Genomic DNA, 25,064 nt, shown 5'->3' with positions numbered 1-25,064 from the left:
CAGCATTTGCAGCTGCATTAATTGCTACGATTTGCAGCAATTGAATGCGGCATATTTGAAGGCAACGATACATACAGCAATCGTTCGAATGCTGAGCCGATTATATCGTTGGAATCCTTTGAAGTTTGTGATGCATTCAGCACTGCACAAAGGCCCAAAGAGCTTTAAAATAATTGATTATTAATCCAGCTGAGGATTTTCGTTTACCTGTGATGAATACAGTGCTCTTTCGAGCAGCGCTTAGGGTATTCCATCTTCGATCACACACAATTACTCGTAGTAGCCTATTTGCAGCTGTATAAATTAATGGCTTCCAATTTATGTGCATTTGCGCTGCCCTCGATTGACATGCGGCTAACCCAACAAGAGCTACAAATATATTTTGCATTGATTTTTGCATTCATATTTCTATCCACAAATACTGAAAGCTTTCGGCGGTTGCAGATTTTTTTTTTGTGGAATTTTTTCTTAAGTCAAAGGACACTGACAACGAGTGAAAGACAGACACAGATGGAGAAAAAACAAGACAGTGATAGCGAGAAAGGGGGGGTTACAGATTTGGCCCTAAAATTATACGCCTCATTTACCTGTAAATCGCGTTAAAACCTTTTTAAAAGACATTAAATCGCACGTTATCAACTGCATGCCCTATGGCACGTGTCTGAGTGTATGTGTCTGTTTGTGTGTGTGTGGGGGTGTGATGGCAAACAAACAAGAGCCATATGCCATACGTCATCAGCATAAATCCCGATCATCATCTCATTATTGTCATTGTCAGGGCGCAATTTAAAATTTCAATTGTTGTGTTTGCATTGGCACCAAATCCGCCAAAGGGGACAGGCACGTGAAGCTGCCCGCCTCGCCTCCGAATTGAGCCCTTGGTAATGCGACCAAATCGATGAGGCTGTTGCGCCTCCTCGCCTCATTTATTCATTTATCTCGCTTATTCATTGCTTTCGTTCAGTTGTTGCTTACATATATGTACGTATACGTATATAGGTATATGTATTATGCATGTGCTTTTTGGCCACGTTTATTGCTACCGCCTTCCAGGGCACGCATCATTTCCATTTACATGCGATTAAAGTCAGTTGCAGAACTCATCGTAACCACCCCATTTAAGAAGAACAATAAAAACAATTTATGCGAACGCTTAACTCTCAATTCTTTTTGTGTTTCTCTCCCTGAGTGGCCGTCGACTTGAGGAGCAGCATAAAACTCACTTGACGAGAGGGTACGAGAGTGAATACCCAGTATGCAGTGTCCAGTGTCCTGTATCCTGTTCACAGTAACGAAACAAGCAACTAAAAAAAGTGAAATGTGATGCATACAATCTATACTGAAACTAGCGGGGGAAAAAAACGAATCAGAGCGGCGAAACAGACACAAAGAGATAGCAGCAACCAAACGTCCATTAGGCTTAAATGGTATTAAAGACCACGAGGTTCCAACTGGCATATTGCAGTTAGTTGAACAAAAAGTGCAGACTTATGAAAAAGAAACGCACGTATGTACATATGCATGTCATTATGCAATTAGGAGAGATAAAACACGTTTGATACTTCTGCTACTCTGCTTAATTAATTTTTAATTTTGTATCAACTCTGCTTTAAACTGCTTTAATGCTGCCAATCGAACTGCTTGCACTCGGATTAAGCACTTGAAGCAGTAGCATAATTATATTTAACCTTCTCTTTCACTATTTCTCGGGGCGTGCATCTGTCTCTCTCACTCTCTCTTGCATACACAAGAGCTGTCACTCGCTGTCGCTTTTGTTGTCCGTTAAAAGTAATCCCTTTGGGCAAGTCAAAATCTGTTTGCCCGTCCACCAACCCCCACACTCGTGCAACAAAAATCCTTTTGCTCGACCTTTCGCCTTGCTACGCCCATGCAAAATATTAAGTTGGCTCTGCGGCAGGGCACAAATAACACTCATTAGCCATAATGAGTTATAGTTGGACTAGACTCCGCATTGGACACGAAACACTCTTTAGCGGCAATTATGCGGTGCGACTGCTGGTGTGCGGAGCGTGGAGCGGGGAGAGGATAAACACACAGCAAACAGCGCAGAGCGCATAGCGCATAGCGCATAAAGCAGTGCTTGGCTTTTTATTGACGTAGGCTTAGGTCTGGTCTTGGTAGTCATAAAGTTTTGAGCTATAAATACTTGTACTTTGGCCAATAGCCTTTAGGCCAAAACTTCAAATAAAGCAGGAGAGAGAGAGAGGAAGAGGGAGAGAGAGAGAAGGGTAGATTAGGAGACCACAAATTGTTTGACATTTGGCACTGAACACCGAGGTCTACCGACTGCCAACCGGAGACTGAGTACCAAGGACTGAACACTGACTGGTCGTCCATGTCAGGCGCAATCCTTTTCAACATCTGCCGAAACGTAGGAACTCTGCTGATGAAGCATATGTCCCTGTCCCTGTCCCTTTCTCTCTTGCTCTATTTGTATGCATCCCTCTTGCTCACTCTTCCCTGTTATTGTTACTTGCCAGTGGCAGTTTTGTGTTATTTTATCCAAGTTTTCCGTCACACAAGCAGGACAAACTTTTTGTTGTTAATTCGTGCAAGTTTCTGGCAAGTATTTACGTGCTTCGAAGAGTTGGCTAGAAAGCTAAGAAGACAGAGAGAGAGAGAGAGAGAGAGAGAGAGAGGAGAGGGGGGGAGTGGAAATAAGAGAGAGCTACGTCTGCTATGAAAGTTTTGTATGTTAATGGCATAGTTTAGGCAAAATGTTTTCACTGACGCCTCTCCACCTAACGCTCTACCCCTTATACCATCAGAACAGCCTCCTGCCGCAATGTCAGTGCTATTCCGTTTTTCTGCTCGTTTTGCTTGGCTCACATTTTCTGGCCAAAATTAACTTTCAGTCGCCACATCGCCCGAGCCTCTCGACCCACACACAAATACACATACACCACCAACACTCCCACTCTGTGCCACTATGTACCGCTGGCTCTGCCGCTGACTCTGCTCCTGGCTCTTTCTTAGCCACATAATGTGCCATTGCCCCACGTTAAGTGACTTTCTTATGTCGGTTGTAAAATTTCCCTCTTTATACGAAACCATATGGATCCTGTTTGCCATCCTGTACGCCTGAGTGCGTGTGTGTGTGTATGTGTATGTGTCTGTGTGTGTGTCTTGATAACACTTGCTCCAGACACTCCAGCAACTACTTCTTGCTGCGGTTGAATAATCCAAGACTATGAGGGCCTGTAATTTACTTGAGTACTCAGCGGACTCGCTGGCTCTCTTCGCCCAACAGCCCTCTTTCTCACATAGCTCTCTCTCTCTCTCTCTCTCTCCCACAGATGTGGCCGCTGGGGGCAAGTTAAGCCATTGACAAAACTTTTGTCCAACACAGTTTAGTGGGAATTTTTTGTTTGGTTTCTTTTGATTTGCTTGATAAATTTGAAACTTTTGCGGCTCCCTCGACATGAGGAGAAACTATTAATTTCGAGTCAAAACTGTTTGCAATTTACGTTTAGTTTCAGATCTCTTACACTCTTACACTTTGCACCCTCTCAGCCCACCAGCCTTCCAGCCTTCACGGGCGATTGCTACTAATTAAATATAAAGTTTGGCAAACAATGAGTATTGCTTAAGTTGGCCATCCTTCTGCTCCGCACTGTAGTTAAGGGGGAAAATTGATTCACTTTCACCTGTTGGAGCCCAAGAAACTTGAGTTCTGCGGTTCTATCGTCTTCGGGTGTAACACTTCAAGGGTCCCCACGTGCATACTCCACAGTATGCTCAAGGATGCTGCAGCATACTCATCAAGATCCCCCCATTCGCAGTGCGTCGGCATCCTTTGGCCACTTGTGGCTGCCACAGCAACACCAGCAGCCAGTAACTTGCTGCTCTGCTCTGCTCTGCAATTGGATTAAAATTTTGCCTAACAACAAATTACACGTTCAGCCAAGCGCCCGAGACGGGTGGAAGGGGGGAACGAGAGGAAGTGGCTAATGCCACTGCCACTCCAGCTGATGAGTGCTATGCCACGCACTGAGGGAAATGCTTACTCTGCACTAGAGGTCTGAATGAACACCCAATATAAAACAGTTCGATTCTCGCTTCCTTGGAACAGCTCTCCGTTTTCTTCATCTCTTTGAACACTCATGAGTGAACGAACACACACACTTAGAGATGTCGAACGGCAGAAAGCAATGTAAAAAAAGCCCCATTAAGAAAGATGTGTGCTTGTATGTTGCTATGATAGCTAATAGTCCCACAGTTCTTAAGATAATTTCAGCATAGTGAGAGAGAGTGACTTTTGTACGAATTTGGAAAATCTTTATCGAATTTATTGTGTCACGGCATGATACTAATGTGACTGATGGACTGATAGTGAATGATTCATGCAGGATTTGCAGTACATAACCGAACATACATACATATATCTCTCCCCACTGATAACTGGGTGAAAGTACAGTACACATATCCCGGAGCACATACCCGCATTCTCGCAGTGGAGAAGTTTCGCCAACTTACTTCAACCATCCATCCACCCCAAATGCAATGAACTTTTCAAGTAACAGTTTGGGATGACTTACAGAAACAGGACCTGGACCTAAAGCTGGAGCTGCTGCTGATGACGGGGAGCGATAAGTAGGTTGATGAGAATGATAAGGTCTGGAAGAAATGAGCCAAGTGGCTAAAATACAATTTCCGACTTGGAACAAACAGCTGAGTCTGCTGAGTCTGCTAAATGCCCCAAAGTCCAACTTCCGTGGAAGTAGTTTTTTTTTTGCCTTTATTTTCTTGTTTATTTTGATTAAAAATTAACCACCAGCCTCGGACGTCGGGAAATGCAGAACTGTAGAGGGGGGGAGGATGGGCTTTTGGCTACGTGCTTGGCCTGGGGAATTTGGTTGGAAAGTGAAGTAAATGCGTTTTGTAATAAATTCAAATCAACTTTATAGTATGTATGTCCAATGGACGGTCCGATGGAGTAACTTGGTCGTCAAATTGGTCATCGATTGGAACGTACACACACACACACACACACACACACACACCCAAAGAGAGAGAGAACGAGAGAAAGAGAGTGGAGTCCCATTCCATTTCCAGGCTCCCAATCTTTAGTTTTTGCCAGCTATAAATTGTTGCTGTGAGCTAGTTGTTTTTTTTGGGTTCTCTTCACTTTGCCTTTTCCGCTATCCGTTTTACAATGTTCATTTTGCAGATTCAACACGGACTTTGTGCCGGACTTAAGCGCATTACGGAGTTCGGCTACAACTTCCACTCCCACTGCGACTTTGGACACTGGGCAAAGTCTTTTAATGTCTTAACGCTTGTGCAAATAAATAAAGCAAGCAATGGCATTGGGCTCAAGTCTGGTTATCCCTTCCTGAGCAATTGATTTGTTTTCTGCTGCTGCTGATGCTGTTGCTTCTTCTGCGTGTCTTATGGAAATTTCCAAAGAGATTCTGTGATTCAATTAAACACTGCCCACTCCCAATATAAAAACACCAGCAGCTGCATCTAATTCTTCTTCCTTCGGCAATGCTACACGTAGTGGCTGCCGAATATCGAAATTGAAATAAGCCAAAACCCCAAACCAATTATCAATAATCATGTTCACTCATATTCACCCCAATTTTCGATTTAATTTCTATCAAGTAGCAACTGAACCAAGTGGTTTTTTTAATTAAAATTTTTTTTGGATTTTTTTCACTCAAAATTTAAGCAGAACAAATTTTTAGTTAAGCAATGGAGGAGCTTGAACAGAGCCAGGAGGGGACTAAAATCCAGACAGAGACGAACACAATACACGGTCCCAACGTACACAGCCATGTGTTGGGTCTCGCTGCCCTCGCTAGATTTAGCTCTGTTCGCAGCACTGGCTCTGGGTTCCACATCGATGGTCAGGCCATTCTGTCGCCTCTGTTGACGCAGACGAAGCGGAGCGATATGCAAGTGTCCAAGCAGATGGCTTTTCAGCTGGAAAACAAGTTCGAAAAGGACAGAGTCCCAGCGGGCCAAGAGCGAAGCGGCCATGGCTACACCTCCGTGGCCAGGCGGCGGGGTCTGCCTCAACTGCAGCATTCCAAAACGGACATTTTCGAGCAACCACCTAGAACCAAGAAGTTGTCGCCAGGTCCCCAGTCTCTCGGGCTTAAAATGGCAAATGCCAAGAATGCTGGTGGCTATGCCGTTCAACTATTGCAATCGCTCACCCTGGAGAAGCCGTCCCAGGTGCTGGTGCAGCGCAAGGCGGATGCGGAGGCCCGTGAACAGGCCCACATTCAGCCGGAGATAGTTGGATCAAAGGCTAAAGGCTACTCACCCAAACACCAGGAGCGCTTGGTTCAGCCGAGCCTGGAACAAGAAATCGACCTCATGATCGAGCGCACCTTGAACGAGCATGTGAACGGGCTGAGAAACTACCTACGTAGCCACAGAGACCGATTCATCCAGCTGCTCCAGTCCCAGTATGACGAGCGCCTGCGCATGCAGCAAGAGTTTGACCGCCAGCAGAAGCTGCTCATCCAACAGATTTGCGCGGAAACTGACTTGGCTACCAGAAGTGGTGCCACCTAGGCCTAGGACTACTGCGCCAAGCACACCGCGATTCTGACAGCAAGCGTCCAACAGCAGACGCAGAAATTGGCCCTGAACCGAACCAAATCTAACCTCTGTTTCGCTCGCCATATTTCAGTCAAAAATAAACTATAACTTTGGCTACCTTTTATCGAGTGTGAAATTTCATTCAAGGGGAATATTAATACAATTTTAATGGACTAAAACGACCACGAAATCAGTTCATGGATTGCAAAATATTACTTCCTCATTCGTATAATAATCGTGAACAGGGAGTAGGCCATCTTAAGGGTCGAGAAGAATGTGTCCAAATGGATGCGCAGCATGCCGCCAGCAATCGCTGTGCTCTTCTTCAGCGATCGCTCCACAAAGAAGATCATTTTGCGCTTGAAGCTCCTTCCCTGCGCGTGCCAGTTGCAGCTGAAGGCGGCGTAGTGGAGGCGTCCAAACCAGTACTCGTTGTCGGTGCCAAAGTAGCAGGAGGGGAAAATCTGGAGGGGCATGGCGAGGGCATAGAAGATGAAATACAATCGAGCCATGGGCTCGCTGACAAAGAACACGAGAGCCGCGATGCTGATGCAGACATTTAGAGCGGTGACCCCGAACTGGATGAGCATTGGCAGCGACATGAATCCCTCAATGCATCTGAAGAGCCTGTAAAGGAAAGTCAAATTAGTAGTGCTAGCAATCAGTTCGTTTGGTACCCACTCGAGCAAGCGCTTGTGATCGGTGATGCACTCCTCCAGCTGCTTTTCCGCATCAATGGATGGATCCCTGCCAATTTCCTGGAAGCGGGAGCAGAGCATCTTCACGTGCGACGAGATTAGGCAGAGCATCACGGCCGGAAAGCAGTCATTGACATAGTTCTGCATGAGTTGGTAGGATATTCCCACAATCTGATAGACGTTGGCTATGTAGTAGTTCCTCGTGGAGTTTAACCAATCGAACGGGAAGTAGGCGGGGTACATAAGGCCCCGCTCCTCCTTGAAGAGGAACGAGAGCTCTGCAAAGAGACCACACGGCATGTAGATGCCAATGAAAGCATACAGGATGGTGCGCAGTTGCAGCTTCACTTGGCCGTAGATGCCACGCTGCTCCCTGCCACTCACACGCTCATCCAGCAGCCGCAGGAGCTGCTCCATCCGAACCACCTTGCCAATATTGTAGGCGTAGAGCAGACACTTGGCGGAGCAGGCGAGGCACGTCGCAAAGGTCGTCAGATTGAGGATGTCCTCGGTGAGACTGCGGTTGTGAAAGAGCGACAGGCCCAAGTGGAGCGGATAGCAGGCGGTGGCCATCACATTGACCAGCACACTGTAGCAGATGTAGAGGCTACGCCAGGAGTGCACTCGCTTATGGGCCACTCCGAGTACCCACCATGCCGTCCAGTGGCTCTTGATGAAGCCCAAACTGTCGATGGCTTCGTCGGCCATGGCCTTCTCTTTGATTTCTGAAGTTCCGTTTCTAATAATGCCTCATTTTATACTATGTATACCTGCAGATAGAGATGTGTGCGCACTGCCCTATGGCCTGGCCTTTGTCCAATTATGTAATTATTGTCGCGTGATGGCATCAATTACAAATTATCACCGGTGCCACCTGCCGCTTAGGTTGTGAATTCCCAGCGAGCAGAATTCCATTTAAAATTCCCTCTGGCAAATGGCTACTCTTCGAGCTCTTTAAACTATTTCCCATTTTGTTGGCCAACAATTCGCAACAAATGCAGCACAAGCTGCACAGGCCAACGATTGCAAATGAAATGTAAAATTATTTGATGGTTTTCCTGGGTTGCTTCTCATTTCTGATGCTGATGTTTTTCATAATTTATTAAAATGGACACAAATTCGGAATGTTCGTGGCTCCTGCTGCTTTTGTCAGCGGTTTTTGCAGCATCAAAAATTTGCGCTAAAAAGTAGACTGCAGAATTTATGGCTCATTCGCTGGTCGTCAATTTTACAGGAACTTGCAACAGTGCCACATGCTACTACATATACGATGAAACTATGCGCTTTGGTGAATATTTCAACGCAACACAACCCCAAAGGCATAGTTAGTTTATATTCTCTCTCTCTCTCTCTCTCTGCCGCTCGCTTCATGGACTGATGTGTGTATGGTGCCTGCAATTAGCATGTCCACGCAGGCCAGCAAAAAAAACATTTTGTGTTGCCATATTGCTGACATCGCCCCATAAATTGTTGCATGTTGAAATGGCAGCGAGCCAACACACACACAAACAGGACTAAAAAAAAAGATCCTCCATCACAGGGTCAGAGTATGCGTATGGTGTGATTCATGGTTGTGAGGCAGAGTCCCCGTCCCCGTCCCAGTCCCCGTCACCATTCCCGACCAATCTAATGTCTTAATTGTTGCATGGGGCATCTACGCTTACACTGCCACATGCACATGCATAAATAAAACTCTAACATTCACTGCCATTTATTGTATGTGAAATATTTTCATACGAATTTTTTAAGCTCGTAACCCAATTACGTTGGCGGCGTGGCACAAGATGGCTTCAAAAGTGGAACGGATGTGCCGGCAGATACTCGTGACTTAACCCTCCATATCTGAACCCCTCCAGTTGCAGCGGAAACATAATCACAATGCCCTCTACTCGAGCGTCGTATGCCATAAAATGAAGCATGACAATTCTCTCTCTATGATTTTGTTTTGTGGCATTTTCCCTCCAGATAGTGTTAGATTTTTCCTCCAGTGAAATTTTTGCAAGTTCTGTTAATTTCTTCAGCATTCCCATAGCTAATATACGGCGTTATTCATGCGGCAGGTTGCACAAATGCCAGTTGCATATCGGTCGAACGCAACGCGTTGCTTGCCTAACCCAAACGCAGTAGCAGCTGTTGCTGTCAGCGAACAAGAACGACAACAATGTAATTATCATAATTAAAAGGCTGCCCCCTGTCGCCGAAAAAAAAAGAAAGCCCCCATCCATGCAACCGACAAACAGCGAGAATGGGAGCGAGAAAACGGTCACAGCGGCCATGAATTTCCTATTAAAAGCAGCTCCCCAATGACTACGGAGGCTGGTCGAGGCACGTTGCTGGCTGTGGCAGGGGTTGGGGCCACAGCCCCTAATGGGGTATGGAAAACCGGAGATGGTGGCTGGTGGATGTGACTGCAGCTGCATAATTGAGGTAGTTTCACTAATTGTAAAACGTTGCGCATTAATTGTGTCTGCAGCGTTGCGCATTTTGTGGCTTGGCACTCGAGAGTCGCCCTAAACACCCATTAGACAGTAGTTCCCCCACGACCCTCCCCCCACCACATAACCGTTTTCCTAGGAAAGTGGACACAAAAAACTTTGATGATGACAGTCTTTCTCAGTATTCTTTTTCTTTTGAGACGCGTACTTCTTGCTTTTCTTGCTGCTGCTGCTGTTGCACCAGGTGTATGGGTTCTTATCAGTGATTCTTATCAGTGTGAGAAATTCACCACACGAATGCCGGACGCTGCTCAACAGCTGACAGGCCAGACTGAAGTTCTCTACTTCGTTCTGCGCAGGACCTGGAAGACATCGTAGAATATCGCATATTTGTACGTTAAGAATATCCAGATTTAAAGCATTTCTTTGGCACTTTGAGATTTCTCAGAAAATCATGAATTTATGGGAAAGATTCAAGCAATGACTTGAATGCATAATAGTGGATTGGTCAAACGGATTATGTTTTACATGCATTACATGACTTTTGATAGGATATAAATATGATAAATAACTTTTATTTTACTTCTTTCAGTCATTTAGAAACAAATTTATAAACTGGAGGTAATGCAGATGCAGCTGCCACAGAACCAGTCACTGAAAATGCACGCAACAGTTTACTTTCCACACAGGCAACGGCTTATCACAACAAGCGTTGCCGCTTCCAGTCTAATCAGAAACATCGCTGGAAGTGCCGCCACAGAGAGAGAGAGAGAGAGCGAAAGGGAGAGTGAGAGAACACTAACCTGCCTCAATAGAAGCAGTCAGTGGTAGGGCTTTTACTTTTAGCTACCCTCTTCACCCACTGGCACGATGCTCCACAGACCCACATGGACGAATCCGAAGATGATTCGTGATGGTCGGGTCGGTCTCTTGCTCGTGCTAGGAGCTCGCTCGCTCGTGTCGGGGCGTGGTGAGTTTAGAGGAGCCCAACGCCACCGAATCTGGCGCTGAATGAAGCTCGAGTTCGCATGGCGGCAATTAATCGCAGTTCGTTTTTAAACGCGTCGCGGCGTGGTTGTGTTGTGTGTGCAGCACAAAACGAAGAAGCGAACGAGCGAACCCAAAGAAACAGATTCCAACTACAGGAGATTCATCCTGACGGACAGCCGATCGGTGGTCACGAAAGAAATGCAAGTGAAAGTGAAGTTCCGATGATCGAATGTGAAGATACCTGAATGAGCTTATTGGTGAAACAATATACATACATACATAATAGATATATTAAGCATAGGATAATGTTCATATAAATCGGATTAAATTCATTTAAGTATATTAAAATTAAATTTGCAGTTTACGCCCAGAGGGTGAGTATAATTCCCAGAAAAAATACAAAATTTCCCCTTCCACTTAAATGCAAAAACCATTCAGATTAATTCAAATTATTCAGGAATTGTCAATTTGAGGTACAGTTTCTGTTGTGTTGATTTTTGTATATTTATATACATATGTACTATATTACATTTTATTTTTTTTTTTTTTTCTCTTATTCTTATGGTAAAATAATATCCCTTTGGACTAATAGCTCTCTGATTAAATTATGAGATTCAAGTTCCCTGAAAAATAATTTTCCGTCGGTTCGGGGCCGTACTGCCGTAATCCGATTGTCCAGACAACGAGGCTTACGCGAACCCAATTCCAATTCAATGCACTGTGCATCTGTGCCCGTTCAGGTACTATAATGGGGCTTTAAATGCACCAAAAAGTGAATAATAAAACTACGAATGATCGCATATGCATGGACTGACTGACTGAAAGCATTCACTGGTCTGCAAAATTTTGTCGGCTTTTTTATGTGGCTATTTGTCGACTCTCTCTATGATTTTATTATATATTATTATATATAAAATTAAATTACATTAAAAGCTGTCTTTAATAGACAAAACGAAAGCACCCGGCAGAAAAAAAACTACGAAATGTGTGGGATGCTGTTACTGCTGTGAAAATTAATTCCATTCTGGCCCAGCAGAACAGGCTTCCACTGACGTTCCACATGCCACGTGTGGAGCGGCTCAGTGAGTTCATTTTCATGTTAAAGTCAGCAGCACCCAAAAGGGAGGAACAGGCAAGTCAATTAATTAATAGGATGCCAAGAAGCCAGCGCGGAGGATACACTAATAGGTGGGAAACGAAGAGCGGCCGAAAAATCACGCATACGCCGCGTGAATGTGTAAGCCACCGCTGCCTACAGCCACCATTGTCCTTGCCAGACGAAGTGTGAAATTGTATTTTATTCTCTCACTTGGACTCCGGCATATGTCCGCATTTTTGGTCCAGGTTCATTCCTTTAGTAAACCGTTGGTAAACTGACTCAACTCTTTTGCCTCTGTGCCAAAAAAAAAAAAAAACCATCAGCGCCTAATGGGTAGAATTAATTTGAGGAAAATGTCTGTGAAATGCGAATGAGCTCAAGGAGATGGGCATCCTGCGGATGTCGTTAAGCGGATTTGCTTACGCTGTCTGTGTGTGTCCTGCAGAAACGGAGTTATTATACGCGTAATTCAAGTTAATTGCTTGCCACCTGCCAAGTGGGCCTTCCCGGCCCTCAAGCTCATCTGTTCCTAATGATTGTCTTAATTCGAAGCATTTACCTGCACGCACCATACGCTCGAAGGGAGGCGTACCCCGATGGTTAACCGCGGCGCACTCTCCCTAACCCCTGCTGCCCATTTTTCAGCTCTACTCGTTCTATCCATTCATACTCGTAACAGAACTTTGCATACAAATGGGCCAACTTCTGGCCGACGCTTGTGCTTTATGAATGCAAATTTACACAGCTTCAAGCTTAAATCTGAATGCTTCAAGCTGATGCCTGCAGTTTGCCATTGGCCACCCCACCCCCAGCCCCATGCTGTGAGTGCGCAGTGGCGTTGGCGGCGGAATAGTCGAGTACCAGTTACAGTTATCTATTTGCATACACTGGCAGAAAAGTGGGGAAAGTTTAACACAAAGAGAAACTATCTCCACGAAAGAGTGTAGTTTTGATCTTTTAATTGATTTACCTTTGATTTGTAATAAGTGCAATATGAGGGACGAATGACAGTACGAGTATAACAGTCTTTTCAGATTTACTTCAAATCAGAATCGTGTAACGCAATCAGAATGCAAGAACAAAAAACAACAAAGAAAAGTTACTCTCTTGCTTCATTCTCTCTCTCTCTCTGTTTTCTCACACTCTGGCACTACCTTCGCCTCAGCGCTTCAGCAAGCTTAAGGAGCTTTCGGACATAACTCTTCCAGGATATCATTATGAGGGTTCCTCTCAGTGTACATAGAAAATGCTATAGTATGTAAATAGCCGCTGGCTATTTTTCTTCATCGCATTCACATCTTACCTTTTGGTTTCGCTTTCATTTTAGCTTTTTCTTGTACGATTTGAATAGCTTTAATGCTTTTCAGCTTAGCCACTGAGATTATATCTTCAAAGATTATTTAAATGTTCCTTTACAGTGTGTCTAGACTAGAGAGAGAGATGATTAATGACAAATGATGTTCGTGGAATTTTAGCTTTAAATATACTTACGCATGTACAAGTATTTTTCTATTACAATTTCATTCAACGAATTTGCGTAAGCTCTTCCCACGGTCGTCCCGAATTTAGCAGCCAGCATACGTTGGGAGGAATTTGCATAATTCTATAACTACTTAATTCCCCCTTCGCCTGAAATAATAATTACTTATGCCATCTTTGCAATTCAATTTGCAAATGTTTTTATAGCTGTGTGGGCTTGTATGTCTGTTTGGAGAGAGGCAAATGCAAATTCATTTAAAAATTGAATTATCAAAAAAAAACGAAAACGAAAAGATTAGTGGATTTAGGTGAAAAATAAATGAGATGCTTGTATGTAATTTAGTTTAACTGACAGATGCCACAGACCTTATCCTATATATCATTACCAGCATTAACCCTCCCACGCTGTTTTTTTTCCGGTTTTGATGGAAACTTGTTTATTTTAGTCGAGTGCTTTTGACTACCGAAATCGGCTTAAGGGCTTCGACTTTGGTTCTAGTTTTTGGTTATATTTTGGCACAGAATACGAGTATGCAGCATGTGTTTGAGGTTTCCACTGTCCCCTAATTACACTCAAAGTTAAGCATTTTCTCCATTTCGTTGCTCACTTTTAAGCGCTTCTTTTGGGAAGCTCTTGAACCAATATTTGTGTCGACTCTTACTGGCCATTTGACATGCAACCAATTAATTAGGAGCCCAACTGTGTTCACATCTCATTTCGGGCAATCAATCTAATTGATTGACCGAAAGGCCAACGAATTCCAGTCGGAAAAACACTGATAGGGGATAATTTGAGCCTTTTGGTTGACCTGCTGTCACGCCCATTGTTAAACAATTTAGTTATTTTATCGCGCCACAAGTGGAAACAGACGGTGGAGTGACACTGGTGCACCGACCTCTCCCTACCCTTAATTCCATACTAAATACGTTATGATTGTTGCGTGTTAAACATTAATTAACTCATCCTGATTGCGGTGTGGCGGCGACCAAACAAATCAATTATTTAAACGCTTTTAAGTACTTTCCTCACCCCTGATTGACAGCCAGTGGCATGCGACGTAAAGGGGCGCACACACAATCGTTAATTGCCATGGACTTACTATGCTTTAAGCATCAGTGAGCTGACGAGTTGAAAGGTTCTTTAGTTCTCCATTTCCACGAGCATAAATTTCCCTTGATTATCTCGGATCTCTAAGCCATGTTCATCACAAATCACAGCTGCAATTTCAGGGAGAGAGGAGACCGCCACCGAGTTGATTGTCTTGGCTACGTCTTAGTAATGGAAGGAGTGCAATTCCCATCCGGGGGCAGGGTCGCGGGCGGGCAGCGGAATGGTAAAATAATTGCCCTCAAATGGCAAAGTTGAGTTACGAGCTATGCAGCAGAATGCCTGTCGAACGCCATTCGATGCCAGTTTGGCATTATTTCTTTCTTTCTTTGTTTCTTCTCCTCTACTTTTCCTCCTCTTGCTGCAGATGATTTGTGCCTGCTTTGTTCGATTTTGCTTTTCGCTGCTTGTTGCCGGCTGAGGTGCCTCAGGTGAGGCTTCCTTGAGACCTTGTCTGTGATTGAAACTCGAGCAAAATGGCAACAATTGCCGCGGTTCCCTGGAAGCAAATGGGCGGAGGGTCGGTAGCGGAGGCTGGTTTTATTGGGGGACTGGGGATTGCTCGCTTGTCCTTCCAGAAACTTGTTTGGCCAAGTGTCGTTACCAACTTTGTTGTCTCTGCTACTAAATCTGCCTCTGGTTCTGGTTCTGCCACTGCAGCATGGGCAGTGTCGCCCGGTTGTCCTGTAAAAGTGAGTTATGGGCGACAGTTGTCAGCGCCGTGCGATGCCATGGCACAACTTTTAAGCTGCCGCCTATTGAGAGATGTCCCGTACCGAATCAAGTTGCAAGGAGCAGCAGTCAGCAGCTGCACAAAACTTTCCCCCACCGCCACGAATATCATTTATCAAGGAATGCCGCCTTTAAGCCTGACATCTGCACAACTTTCATCTGCCGCGAGCAGCGTGACTTTCAGCTCAGCCTCAATTGAAGCTCACAGAACTTCAGTTACACCCAAGTGTCAAGGTTGTGATGGCTGAATGCAGACTTTGGGCAAGGACACGCGCGACAAAATTGTCATCTTAAATTGTCACTTGTCTGTGTGTGTGTGTGTGGTCTTACTGTGCACACAAAGGACAATGACAAAGAGGTAAGAGACAAGCATTTCACCGTCACTTGACTGACAATTCGTGCGTGTGGGGGCCCCCAAACCCCCAAACTCATGTGGTGACAACAGCAGCAGCAGCAGCAGCAGCAGTAACACCAGTTGTCGTCCCTTTACCTTTATGCTCCACATTCCCATTTCTTGCTGGGGTATGCACGACTAAGGGGTGGGTAAAAGCGAAAGCGAATTCTGCTTTTGCATGAGTTATAAATATGTCTATTTATACTCATTTCCATGTACAGGTGTTGCTCTCTCGCTTTGTGTGTGTGTTTGCATATACTAGTGTATGTGTGTGTGGAGGCACTCCTGCTGTCATTGTCGTCGTATCCTTTTTTCTGTGTGTTTGTATTGTATTATTTAATGTGCCCATTGTCGTCATTCCTGATGCGTTGATTGTCGGTTCAGTTGTTCTCCTTTGCTTTTAGTAATTTACGAGCTGCGATAAAATGCGAAACGAAATGGAAATGACCCTTGGCCACGAGTCTCGAGCCTTAAGGGAGGTTGTCTCTCTCTCTCTCGATATGAGAACTGCATGAGCCCGAAGGAGCCTACAAACTGAGCGGCATCAGAGAGCTTAGACATTTACCTGTTTTTAGTTCACGTGTGGCACGTGTTCGTCAGCAAGTCTCTTTCTGACTCGCCCACGCCCTCGTCCTCGCCATTCACTCAACCAATCATCCACCACAGCGAGAGACATTTCACGTTCAAGGTCCTGGCAAATTGATTGACATGGCCAGGAAATTAAAATCTGAGCTCTGAGCGCTTTAAATTTCAACATTTTTCTGCCACTACAGCACAAAAATGTGGCCCGAAAAACGTGCCGAACTGTATATTGGTTAAACAGACGGCAAAGCAATCGGCCCGCGCATTGGAAGCCATTAAGAAAATTGGATTTGATTACTTATACATGAGAGAACACGAGAGAGAACGGCTAACCACAGCGACAAAGCAATACAAGGACAGCGACAGCGACAGCGGCAGAGTCAGGGCATGGTGATCGGCCACAAAAAAAGAATGTTGTCATAAATCACATTACACAACAAAAAAGGGAAAATCCGTACGGTTCCTACGGGGATGAGAAGTGTTATTGATGAGCATTTAACTTCTTTTCCGTATTTCCGTTTCCCTGGTGTTGGATTTAAAATTTTTGACGCCGGATGGCGTCATCGTTGGGGGCTTTGGATCTTTACGAGGCATACTTGTGCTTCCCTTCGCTTGTCGATAATTTAGTTAATAGTTTCAGTACGATTCTGTTTGTGCTTACTCGAGCGCTTTTCCATGCGGCCATTCAATAAGGATATACGGGGTGCGGGGAATTGAGGAACATTTCTGGGGATCTCAGCTTGATGAGGCCTCTGCCTCTGGTGATTTGCCTTTCGGGGGCTGCTCTGGGGCTCTGGTGCTCTGGTGCTTTGGTGTTGTGTGGTCTCTGGTCTCTGGTTGGTCAATAAAGGAGCAACGTCATGTTTTATATTCGCCCTCGATGTTGTGGAGTGGCAGTGGCCCAAAGAGTGCCATAAATTAGGGCGAATTCCATTTGACTGAGCTTTGGCTTGACTTTGACTTTTTTCCTCTCGGATTTGCTTCTCGTTTTATATTTATTTTATATTTATGCTCTCTTATTTTTGTTGTTGTGTAAACTTCCTTTGGCCAATTTATGGCTACACATTTTGTCCATTAAGTAGGCAGCCGTTTAAAGGCAAAACTTCTCCAGGCACTGCATTAAGAACGCAAAATGTTCAAGTGCCATACATTCGGCTTTGTATTTGGTCTTTTTTTGCTGGCTAGACATTGTCTGGCTTTCGATTTATTGGCCTGCGATTGTCCAAGGTCAATAATGGCTTGGACAAATATTAAAAAAATGTAGACTAACTTTTGCGGGGCAATTTAATATGATTGACTTTTATTTAATGGCCTCAAATATGCTTTGAAATTTTGATTTTCTTATCCCCGTCGACTCTTAATGAGACATCAAAACGCTGCATGTGACACCACCAAACAGAGAGAGAGAGAGAGTGGGTGAGTGTGAGAGCAGAAACGCCCCTCAATTGGCGTTAATATGGAACGAGAATATTTTATACGGGATTTAAGAAAATTATGCGCATACCAAAAATCCAAAATTCGACGGGGCTTCGGTTAGGGGGGAACTGGAGCTCCGCTGAGGTTCTTACTGATGAAACATCAGACGAAACCATTCAAATTCCGAATGAATCACATCGAAAGTACATTGATTTTGGCATTAGGTTCTAGGCCCCGTAGCTACTTTAAGGGGCTACTATAATATTATAAAATTCCAAGTAAATGGAAATCATAATCTCTTTTTTGGTAGCATTCCAAGAACAACGAACGTCTACGGGCCGAGATCCATCCACGTGCCACCTGCTTATAGCGATTCTACGTACGCAAAAGTTTTCCTTGTATTCTAATTCTGGTAATAAATTTCGCTTGAAATAAACAGTTAAACGTTGGGCTTAACTTGGGTTTGGGTTCGGCTTGGTTTTGGTTTGATTCGCATCTCTTTTTGGGAGAGAGAATACAGAAACTGGATTAGGAATACAGCCTCCATTTTATTGCAATTGCCGCCTGGCCGATTGTGCTTGCGAGGTGTGGCTGTGAGTGTGAGTCTGCCTGCCTCAAGCATGTGGCACACACGTCTGGGTATGGGTTTGGGTCTGGCTCTGGGAGTCTGTTACTGTGTGCAATTCATGCGCTCACGTATAAATAGAATTGATTTTGCTTAAGCATCCCATATATTTTACCTGCTGCCAGGTGATTTAATGTCTGGCGACATAATCTGCCATTTGCCACTCGCTTCCCTGCCATCACGTACCAGAGAGAGGGAGAGATAGACTCTCTCATATGTATTATAAACACTCGTATGTACGTGAATAGCAATACATATGTATGTATATCCGAATCGTGTCTGTGCCTTTAAGCTTCCTGCAAATCCGAACCCCATTTTCATAAGATTCCATTATGCGTGAGGGCGGTAGAATAAACAATGAACAATACACACTCAGCCCCACTCCCACGCTCTCGCACACGGATACGGATAAAATTATATGCTATATGGGGATCCGCGTCGCATGCTAACAGCCAAAGCAATTATGTAAAAATAATACGCGAAATATTTGTCTCCGTCCCTTCCGAAACGAAGTTGAGCTTCTGGTTTATCGCTGCCCATGTCCTCAAAAATCTTCGTGCCACGAGTGTTCACATGTTGGGGTATTTGGAAGACTTTGCTTAACTGTTCGCTGCTCAGCTTCGTGTCTGGGCTTACCAGATTTTCACCACATACAGATCTGTCAATCAGTCGAAACAACTGGTTACTTGCACAATTTAATAGAGGAAATTTTCGTTTACTAGAGTAGAAAATACTGAAATCTTTATATTCGCATCGCATCGCTATTTTGAACTTTAGCTCCACATCCACCATCCACTCGCAGAAGCTTGAATAATTCAAAGAGCTCGAACACCTACACACGAATTAAGGGAGACAAACAAACAAATAAACAACTAAATAAATAAATACCCGGACACAAGCAGCGGAACCTAGAGAAATGGAACCGACGCGTCCCTTGAATCCACAAATGGAAGCTAATGAAGGAAGCAGTTCTTCTCAAAAGCAGAAAGAGAGTAGTAGTAGTAGCTTTCCCCCACCACTCCCAACCAACATCCCATCCGTTCGACTGTTGCCTGTCTTTTGGCTTTAGCAATTTTTATTTTCATAAATTCTCAAAGCATGTTTGCCAGCTCATAAAAACGTAGTACTTTCGCGCACACACACAAACACACACACACACACATCACATTTATCTCCCTCTTCCGCTTTGGCGTACGAATATTCGTACAAATACTGGTATGTAGTCGTATAAGAGGCAAAGCCAAGCGCCCAAGTGGCTCATAATCTGAGCAATTTGCTTGCGTTTTATGTGATTTTTGTTGCTGGTATTAGTGGCTGTAAAGCACACACCCCATGCACATATATATATGTATATGTGTATACCCCCAGGTTGAGCAGTGAGTCTGTGTGTGTGTGTGTGTGTGTGTGTGTTTGCATCAGCGGCTTTGTGCATCATTTGTATGCAAATTGAAAACGTCTTGTTTGACTCTCATACATAACAGAGTTCTGTGCATATGCACATGAGACCAGACCTGAGACTCCGCTTCGGTTTCCCCTTCGTTCTGTTTAAATTTGAAATTAAATTCCAATTGAAATCAATCGAATTGTCGACAGCACCTGACGGAGCTGAGAAATTAATGAATTTTGACCGAAATCAATTACAATTCCATGGTATTAAATTATACGAATGCCAGCAAAGAGAACGCTTCCACCGCTCTCTCTCTCTCTCCCTCACAGCCATTGAAGAGAGGGGACCAGGCGAAAAATTATCCAATTTAAAAGTCAAATGTCATTTTTCCGCCTTCCTTTTTGCGCCTCTTTCTGTTGATGTTGTTTGCCAGCAGCACATAATGTGAATTACCTAACAAAGGTGACGGTGGCTCTCTTGATGAAATGGAAATGGAGATGACGGGTGACGGGTCGCCTTTTCCATTTCTTGCTACCCTAACCCAAAAGTGTGCTGGCTACGGCCACAAGTTGGCTATACACATTCTTATTAGGGTATCCCTGGAAAGGTTTGCTCTCCTGGAGCAGCACCTGCCTGTCTGCTTTGTTGTTGTTTTTGTTGTGTTTCTGCTTCCGCTTTCTTTTGCTATTTTGGCAAAAGACATTTCATTCATTCCACAACGGCAAAGGCAGAAAAATTACTTGAATTTCATTTAACGCAAAAAACTTTGTCACTGGCAGCACCAGCAACAGCCCCACACGCAGCCATACAAAGCGAATGCGTTGAGTTTGTTAATGTGTTTGCATAAATTTGAAGCCCAAAACAGCAGCAGGGAAAGTGAAAACTTCCAGACAAATGCTGCAATAGCAAACTAAGCTAGAGCCCGTTCTGAATCAAAATTCAGAGCATAGGATCCCATATTCAAGTTCATTAATCAAGCTGAGTATGCTGCCTCGGTCGCATCACAAGTAAAACAGGCCACAGTTTCATCTCCCAATGCAATTGCTCCTCTCATCAAATTGGATTGTTGCTTGTTTTCCCACAGACGAGAGTTACATATGTGGCATGGGAGAGAGCATAGTTTGGCCAACTGCCTGCATCACATGCAGCCACTTAGCCATGATGGCGGCAAGCTTCTGCAAAAAATGGAAAAAGTGAGCTGTAAACGGGAGGGAAGCGCCAGTACTGGGGCGAGTGTGTCAAGAGTTAAGTGCATACGAATGTAACGAGTATCTTCCTGTACCTACAACGTAATGCATTAGCCGTGTGCGACACAGGATGGGAGAGTTCAGAGGTAAACCAAACTTTGAAACCATCTCCTCCTGGATACTTTTTTTCGTGAAGTGTCCTGCAGTCAGATTTGTAAAAGGATTCTGATTAGGTATCCAACACATGATTGGGGAACCTGTCCTGTGACACATGAATATTTAGTGCAAAAAAAGGACTTTCCAACTAAATAATCCCACCCCTCGGCCCGACGACCAATTGTTTATTTATTGTTAGATTCGCTTGCAGTCTGCCAACCCAAGGGAAAACAAAATGGAAACACGACATTTGGATATAAAAGATTCATCAGTGTTTTCCATTTCGATTTTGGAGCCAAGTCCACCCACAAGTTGATGTGGCATTTACTGTGGCATTTACTCGTACTGTGTACTGTGGCACTTACTCTGGCCATCTGGCCTTGTGCTGTGGAAAACTTTGTTGAACTGGTTGCTGACTCTAGCAGATTGTATAGTTTTCTAATAGAATATTGATAACATTCATAAATTCCAACGAAATATAAATCATTTCGGTTCATTTTAGCGAAAACTTTAATATAAAATTTTCCATAAATTTCTTGTTTATCCGATGTTAAGGCCCATGGTGCTGCCGCTTTGTAAAATGTTTTGTCTGCCTCCTCCTCCCTGGGTGCATGTGCATGGGTGTCAATTACTCTTGCCGCTCCCTGTTCCCCGTGCCACACTCTATGCCCATCCATGCCGCTGGCTGCTGCCACTGGCTGTTGCTTTTGTGTACGGCTCTCTGTTGATGTTTTGTCTGTTGCCTTAAAGCAATTTTTATGGCTCATAAAATTCGAAATTAGAACTGGATGTGGCACTGCCTTTGCGACTAGCAAAGCTATCCGCAGCTATATAAGCCTGAAGATTTCTATGCCCTGCCCCCCTCGCCGTTGAGCGCAACGAAATCTGGGACCTGCCAAGAGTGGATTTTCTTTTTCAGAATTAGTTGGTATTACATTTAAATGGCATATAATTTGTTAGCGCCATAATATTTATGCGAATTGTGGCCGTACACTTTTATTTATGTTCACTCGGCTGCTCCTCTGGCAGCAGCCAGGAGGAAAACCGCCCCACAGTACCGACGCGGTACCAGCGGCACCTTCCTATTCAGCGGCATCTACAGCATTCAGTCGCTAAATCCCCGAGCTGACAATCAAAGCACAGTTCTTACAAATTGCCTTTAATTTAAGTAAAAAGATGTGGGGGGAACGGGATGCCCTGACTTTCTCCCCTCCCTTTCACTTGGCACAATGCAGTGGCACTGAGCGGTACACAGCGGCGTATGCGCAATATTTTGCTGCCTGGGGAAACAATTATTTATTTTGTTGCCTTCTATGCTGCCTTCTGCATAGATGCGGACATTTTTAATTGCCGCCTTAGCTGGAATATTTGAGAGAAAGGACTTTCCCGCGTTGTTCTCCCCAAAGCTTTTGTCGGACAAGGGCACGAGGCTTGGAGTCCACGGACATCCAACGTCCAAGTCCAGCTTTATTTCCTGGCATTTGAGAAACTCGCGTAACCCTCTTCCTCATAAGCACAAGACCGAACCCTGTGAAACGTGCGACCTTGAGCTGGTGGCAGCTCTTGTGGCAAGTAAATAACAAAAGGGACTCGCATAAATCACAGCAAATATTTTGCTTACGTTTTAGCACGCCAAAAACAAAACAAAAAAGAAAACACAAACCAGAATGAAAAGCTAACTTTGGGACACATAATCATAGCTGCCATAACTCTAGTTATGATCTGTGGATTCCAGGGGCGAGCTCCACCTTTGCGCTCTACCTTTGCTGAATATCCTATGTACTTGGAGTAATTTAAGTTTAAAGCTCGTCCTTTCTTTTAGCTTCAATGCTTCACACGAAGGCTAATCTTTGGTTTTTGCTCTTTCCCATTTCAGTTTCCCATTTATTTCGGCATCGTGTTGGAGTTAAAGGACACAGCAAGGAGTAGGGGAAAATGGAAATGGCCATCAAAGCCGCGACAATGGCGCCCATGTTTTTCCGCTGACCATGGGCTCGCACAGGGGACATGTCGATGCGGATGATGCGTCATGTTTTCGCTTTGGCCTTTGAGGACTAAAAATTCCAGTTGGCGTAAACGGAAGGGCACGAAACCAGCGGCAACGCAATCGATAGCCACACAAAGGATCGCTACGCACCACCAAAAGCAAAGCGCAGATCAGCCAATCAAAGGGAGCCCCAAAGAAGCGGGTAGCCCCACCATATAGGGGCATTGGTATTCCATTCAATCGACTCTGAACCGACTGCACAGAGCAGAACAAACCCAGTCAGCGCTCAAGCAGCACCACGTATCCCGAAATGAGCAGAAACAGCAGCAGCCACAGCCGGAGAGCAGCGGAAAGGATGAGGATGCCACCAGCGTGTCAGCTGCTGCTGTGGATGGGAATGCTGATGCCATTGATTCTGCTGCAGTTGGGGCAGGGCCACGCCACGGCGGATCTAGAAGCCGCAACACTGGCTGGCGCGCAGGGAGTAGTAAAGGCCGTTGTATCCCCACGGGCTCGCATCAAAGCGGAAGCGGAAACCCTGATGGCGGCAGGCGACAGCTTCAACATTCGCCACGGACGCTCCCGCACCTCCCATATGCTTCACAACACAAACATCAACAGCAATGGCAGCAATGGCAGCAATGGCAGTGGGACCAGTGGGAGTGGCAACACCAGCACACGTATCACCCTAGTCGCGCCCACACAGCAGCCTGGGGCAGGTGGCACTACAAGCGCCCCAGTCACGCATAAAATACGCAAATTGCATAAGAAGAAAATCAACGAAAGCATTCGAAAGAGCGTGGACAAGAGCCTGGGTGTGCTCCATCCGGCCAAGAATCACCGCAGCCTCGCCGAGGCTGAACATCTACAGGGTCGTCGTCCCACCCACGATGACGACGACGACGACACGGCCGCTCTAAGTGAGGTCATGCAATTGGCGGACGAGATTGATCTGGAGAATTCATTAGAGTCGGCTTACCAGAATGTTGTCGTTGGCTTGACAGCCACGCCCACGCCAACACCACCAGCAGCAGTTGGAGGCTCCTCTGCTGCCAAGTCAGCTCCGACACGTGGCACAGACACAGGTGCAGCCGATGAAGCTCTGGACCGGCGGCCATTTGTGCGTGCCAACATTGATGAGGTCAATTACGTCGAGGATGAGGCGCCGATGGAAGATTCCCAGGAGTTAAGTGTGGATGTGGATGTGGATGAGGCCGAGGACGAGACGTTATCGACCACTTCAATGCCCAAAATGGCGAAATTTGCGCCTCATCATGTGACCACTAGTGGGGCAAGAACACGTCTGCTGCCCGTGAACAGCAGCAGCTGGCAGGAGCCGGCAGTTGGCGAAGACAAAGGCGACGACATTGGACTCCGCCCTGAAGACTCTACAGAATCCGATTACCGTCTCGATGACTCGCATTCACGCAGTGAAAACGATGCCTTTAATATCGCTGATGACGAGGACGATGTCAATGACGACGTTGACATTGACGCAGAGAACGCAGCAAAGCAGCAGTCGTACGGTCGGCTGCCCTTTGAAGAGTTGCAGCTGCTCAATGAGAGCAGCAGCACCACAGAGTGGATGGATGATGGTAATCGCAATGGCATCGCTGGTCCTGGGGCCGAGGCGCGCTCCCAGGCCAACATGGAGGTGAAACAGATCCATTTCGAGGGCGAAGGGGAGTCCGATTCGGTGCTGGATACCTCAGAGGTAACAATGGACGATGGCTATCCGCCGGAAGTGCAAATTGATGACAACACCAAGCAGCTGGTCATCGAGGATGTAGTGGGAACTGACGAGGACACAGACGAAGAGAACATGGAATCGAATCAGCTAACGGCGGACGTGATCAATGCGAGGGATAGCAAAATAGATTTGGTCTCCAAATTTCTGCAGTACATCGAGCAGCAGCATTTGATGGGCTCCAATTGTGTGGCCGGCACTTCACTGAATCTCGGTGAGGGCGTGGTCGACCGCTATGCCCAGGACCGATTCCGTGTGGAGGCCGAGGTGGCCGTCAATCGTGCCAACATGTTGACCAGGTGAGCTAAAAGTCAAAGCGAAAGTTCTCTCCTCTCTCCCCGTACGTATTATTATACACATGAGAAACTTTTCCAATCGAAAGTTTTGCACACAGCGATGCCGAATGCAAGTTGGGCAAATGGAAATGGGAAATGGAGCTGCTGCTGCTGCTGCTGCCACTGCCACT

At 45.3% G+C, this 25,064-nt stretch overlaps 3 protein-coding genes and 1 long non-coding RNA gene across 4 annotated transcripts in view; 2 read left to right on the top strand and 2 right to left on the bottom strand.

The window, feature by feature from the left end:
• The first annotated feature begins 5,622 nt into the window (after window positions 1-5,622).
• On the top strand, window positions 5,623-6,700 carry LOC111075874. The gene has a single exon (XM_022369384.2). It carries the CDS (start codon window positions 5,719-5,721, stop codon window positions 6,547-6,549), a length of 831 nt encoding a protein of 276 aa, XP_022225076.2. The 5' UTR covers window positions 5,623-5,718; the 3' UTR covers window positions 6,550-6,700.
• A 40-nt stretch (window positions 6,701-6,740) lies between these two features.
• LOC111075873 (odorant receptor 59a) lies at window positions 6,741-7,982 on the bottom strand. Its single transcript, XM_022369383.2, has 2 exons — window positions 7,258-7,982; window positions 6,741-7,203 (listed from the first exon to the last, which is right to left on the bottom strand). Exons 1-2 carry the CDS (start codon window positions 7,980-7,982, stop codon window positions 6,789-6,791), a joined length of 1,140 nt encoding a protein of 379 aa, XP_022225075.2. The 3' UTR covers window positions 6,741-6,788.
• Window positions 7,983-10,738: 2,756 nt separating this feature from the next.
• The window catches only part of LOC111076691, a 46,993-nt gene continuing 32,667 nt past the window's right edge, over window positions 10,739-25,064 (top strand). Inside the window, exons 1-2 of the mRNA XM_041593029.1 lie at window positions 10,739-11,073; window positions 22,741-24,897. Of these exons, the coding sequence (XP_041448963.1) occupies window positions 23,162-24,897 (1,736 nt within the window). The 5' untranslated portion in view covers window positions 10,739-11,073; window positions 22,741-23,161. The remainder of the gene's footprint in view (window positions 11,074-22,740; window positions 24,898-25,064) is intronic.
• On the bottom strand, window positions 17,132-17,734 carry LOC111075913. Its single transcript, XR_002607979.2, has 3 exons — window positions 17,598-17,734; window positions 17,364-17,533; window positions 17,132-17,305 (listed from the first exon to the last, which is right to left on the bottom strand). It is a non-coding gene; the product is annotated as an uncharacterized LOC111075913 (long non-coding RNA).

The sequence above is a fragment of the Drosophila obscura genome, unplaced genomic scaffold (genome assembly GCF_018151105.1).
Source record: "Drosophila obscura isolate BZ-5 IFL unplaced genomic scaffold, ASM1815110v1 contig_186, whole genome shotgun sequence".
In the NCBI taxonomy this organism is placed as follows: Eukaryota; Metazoa; Arthropoda; class Insecta; order Diptera; family Drosophilidae; genus Drosophila; species Drosophila obscura.
This window is presented reverse-complemented; position numbering and strand designations above follow the sequence as displayed.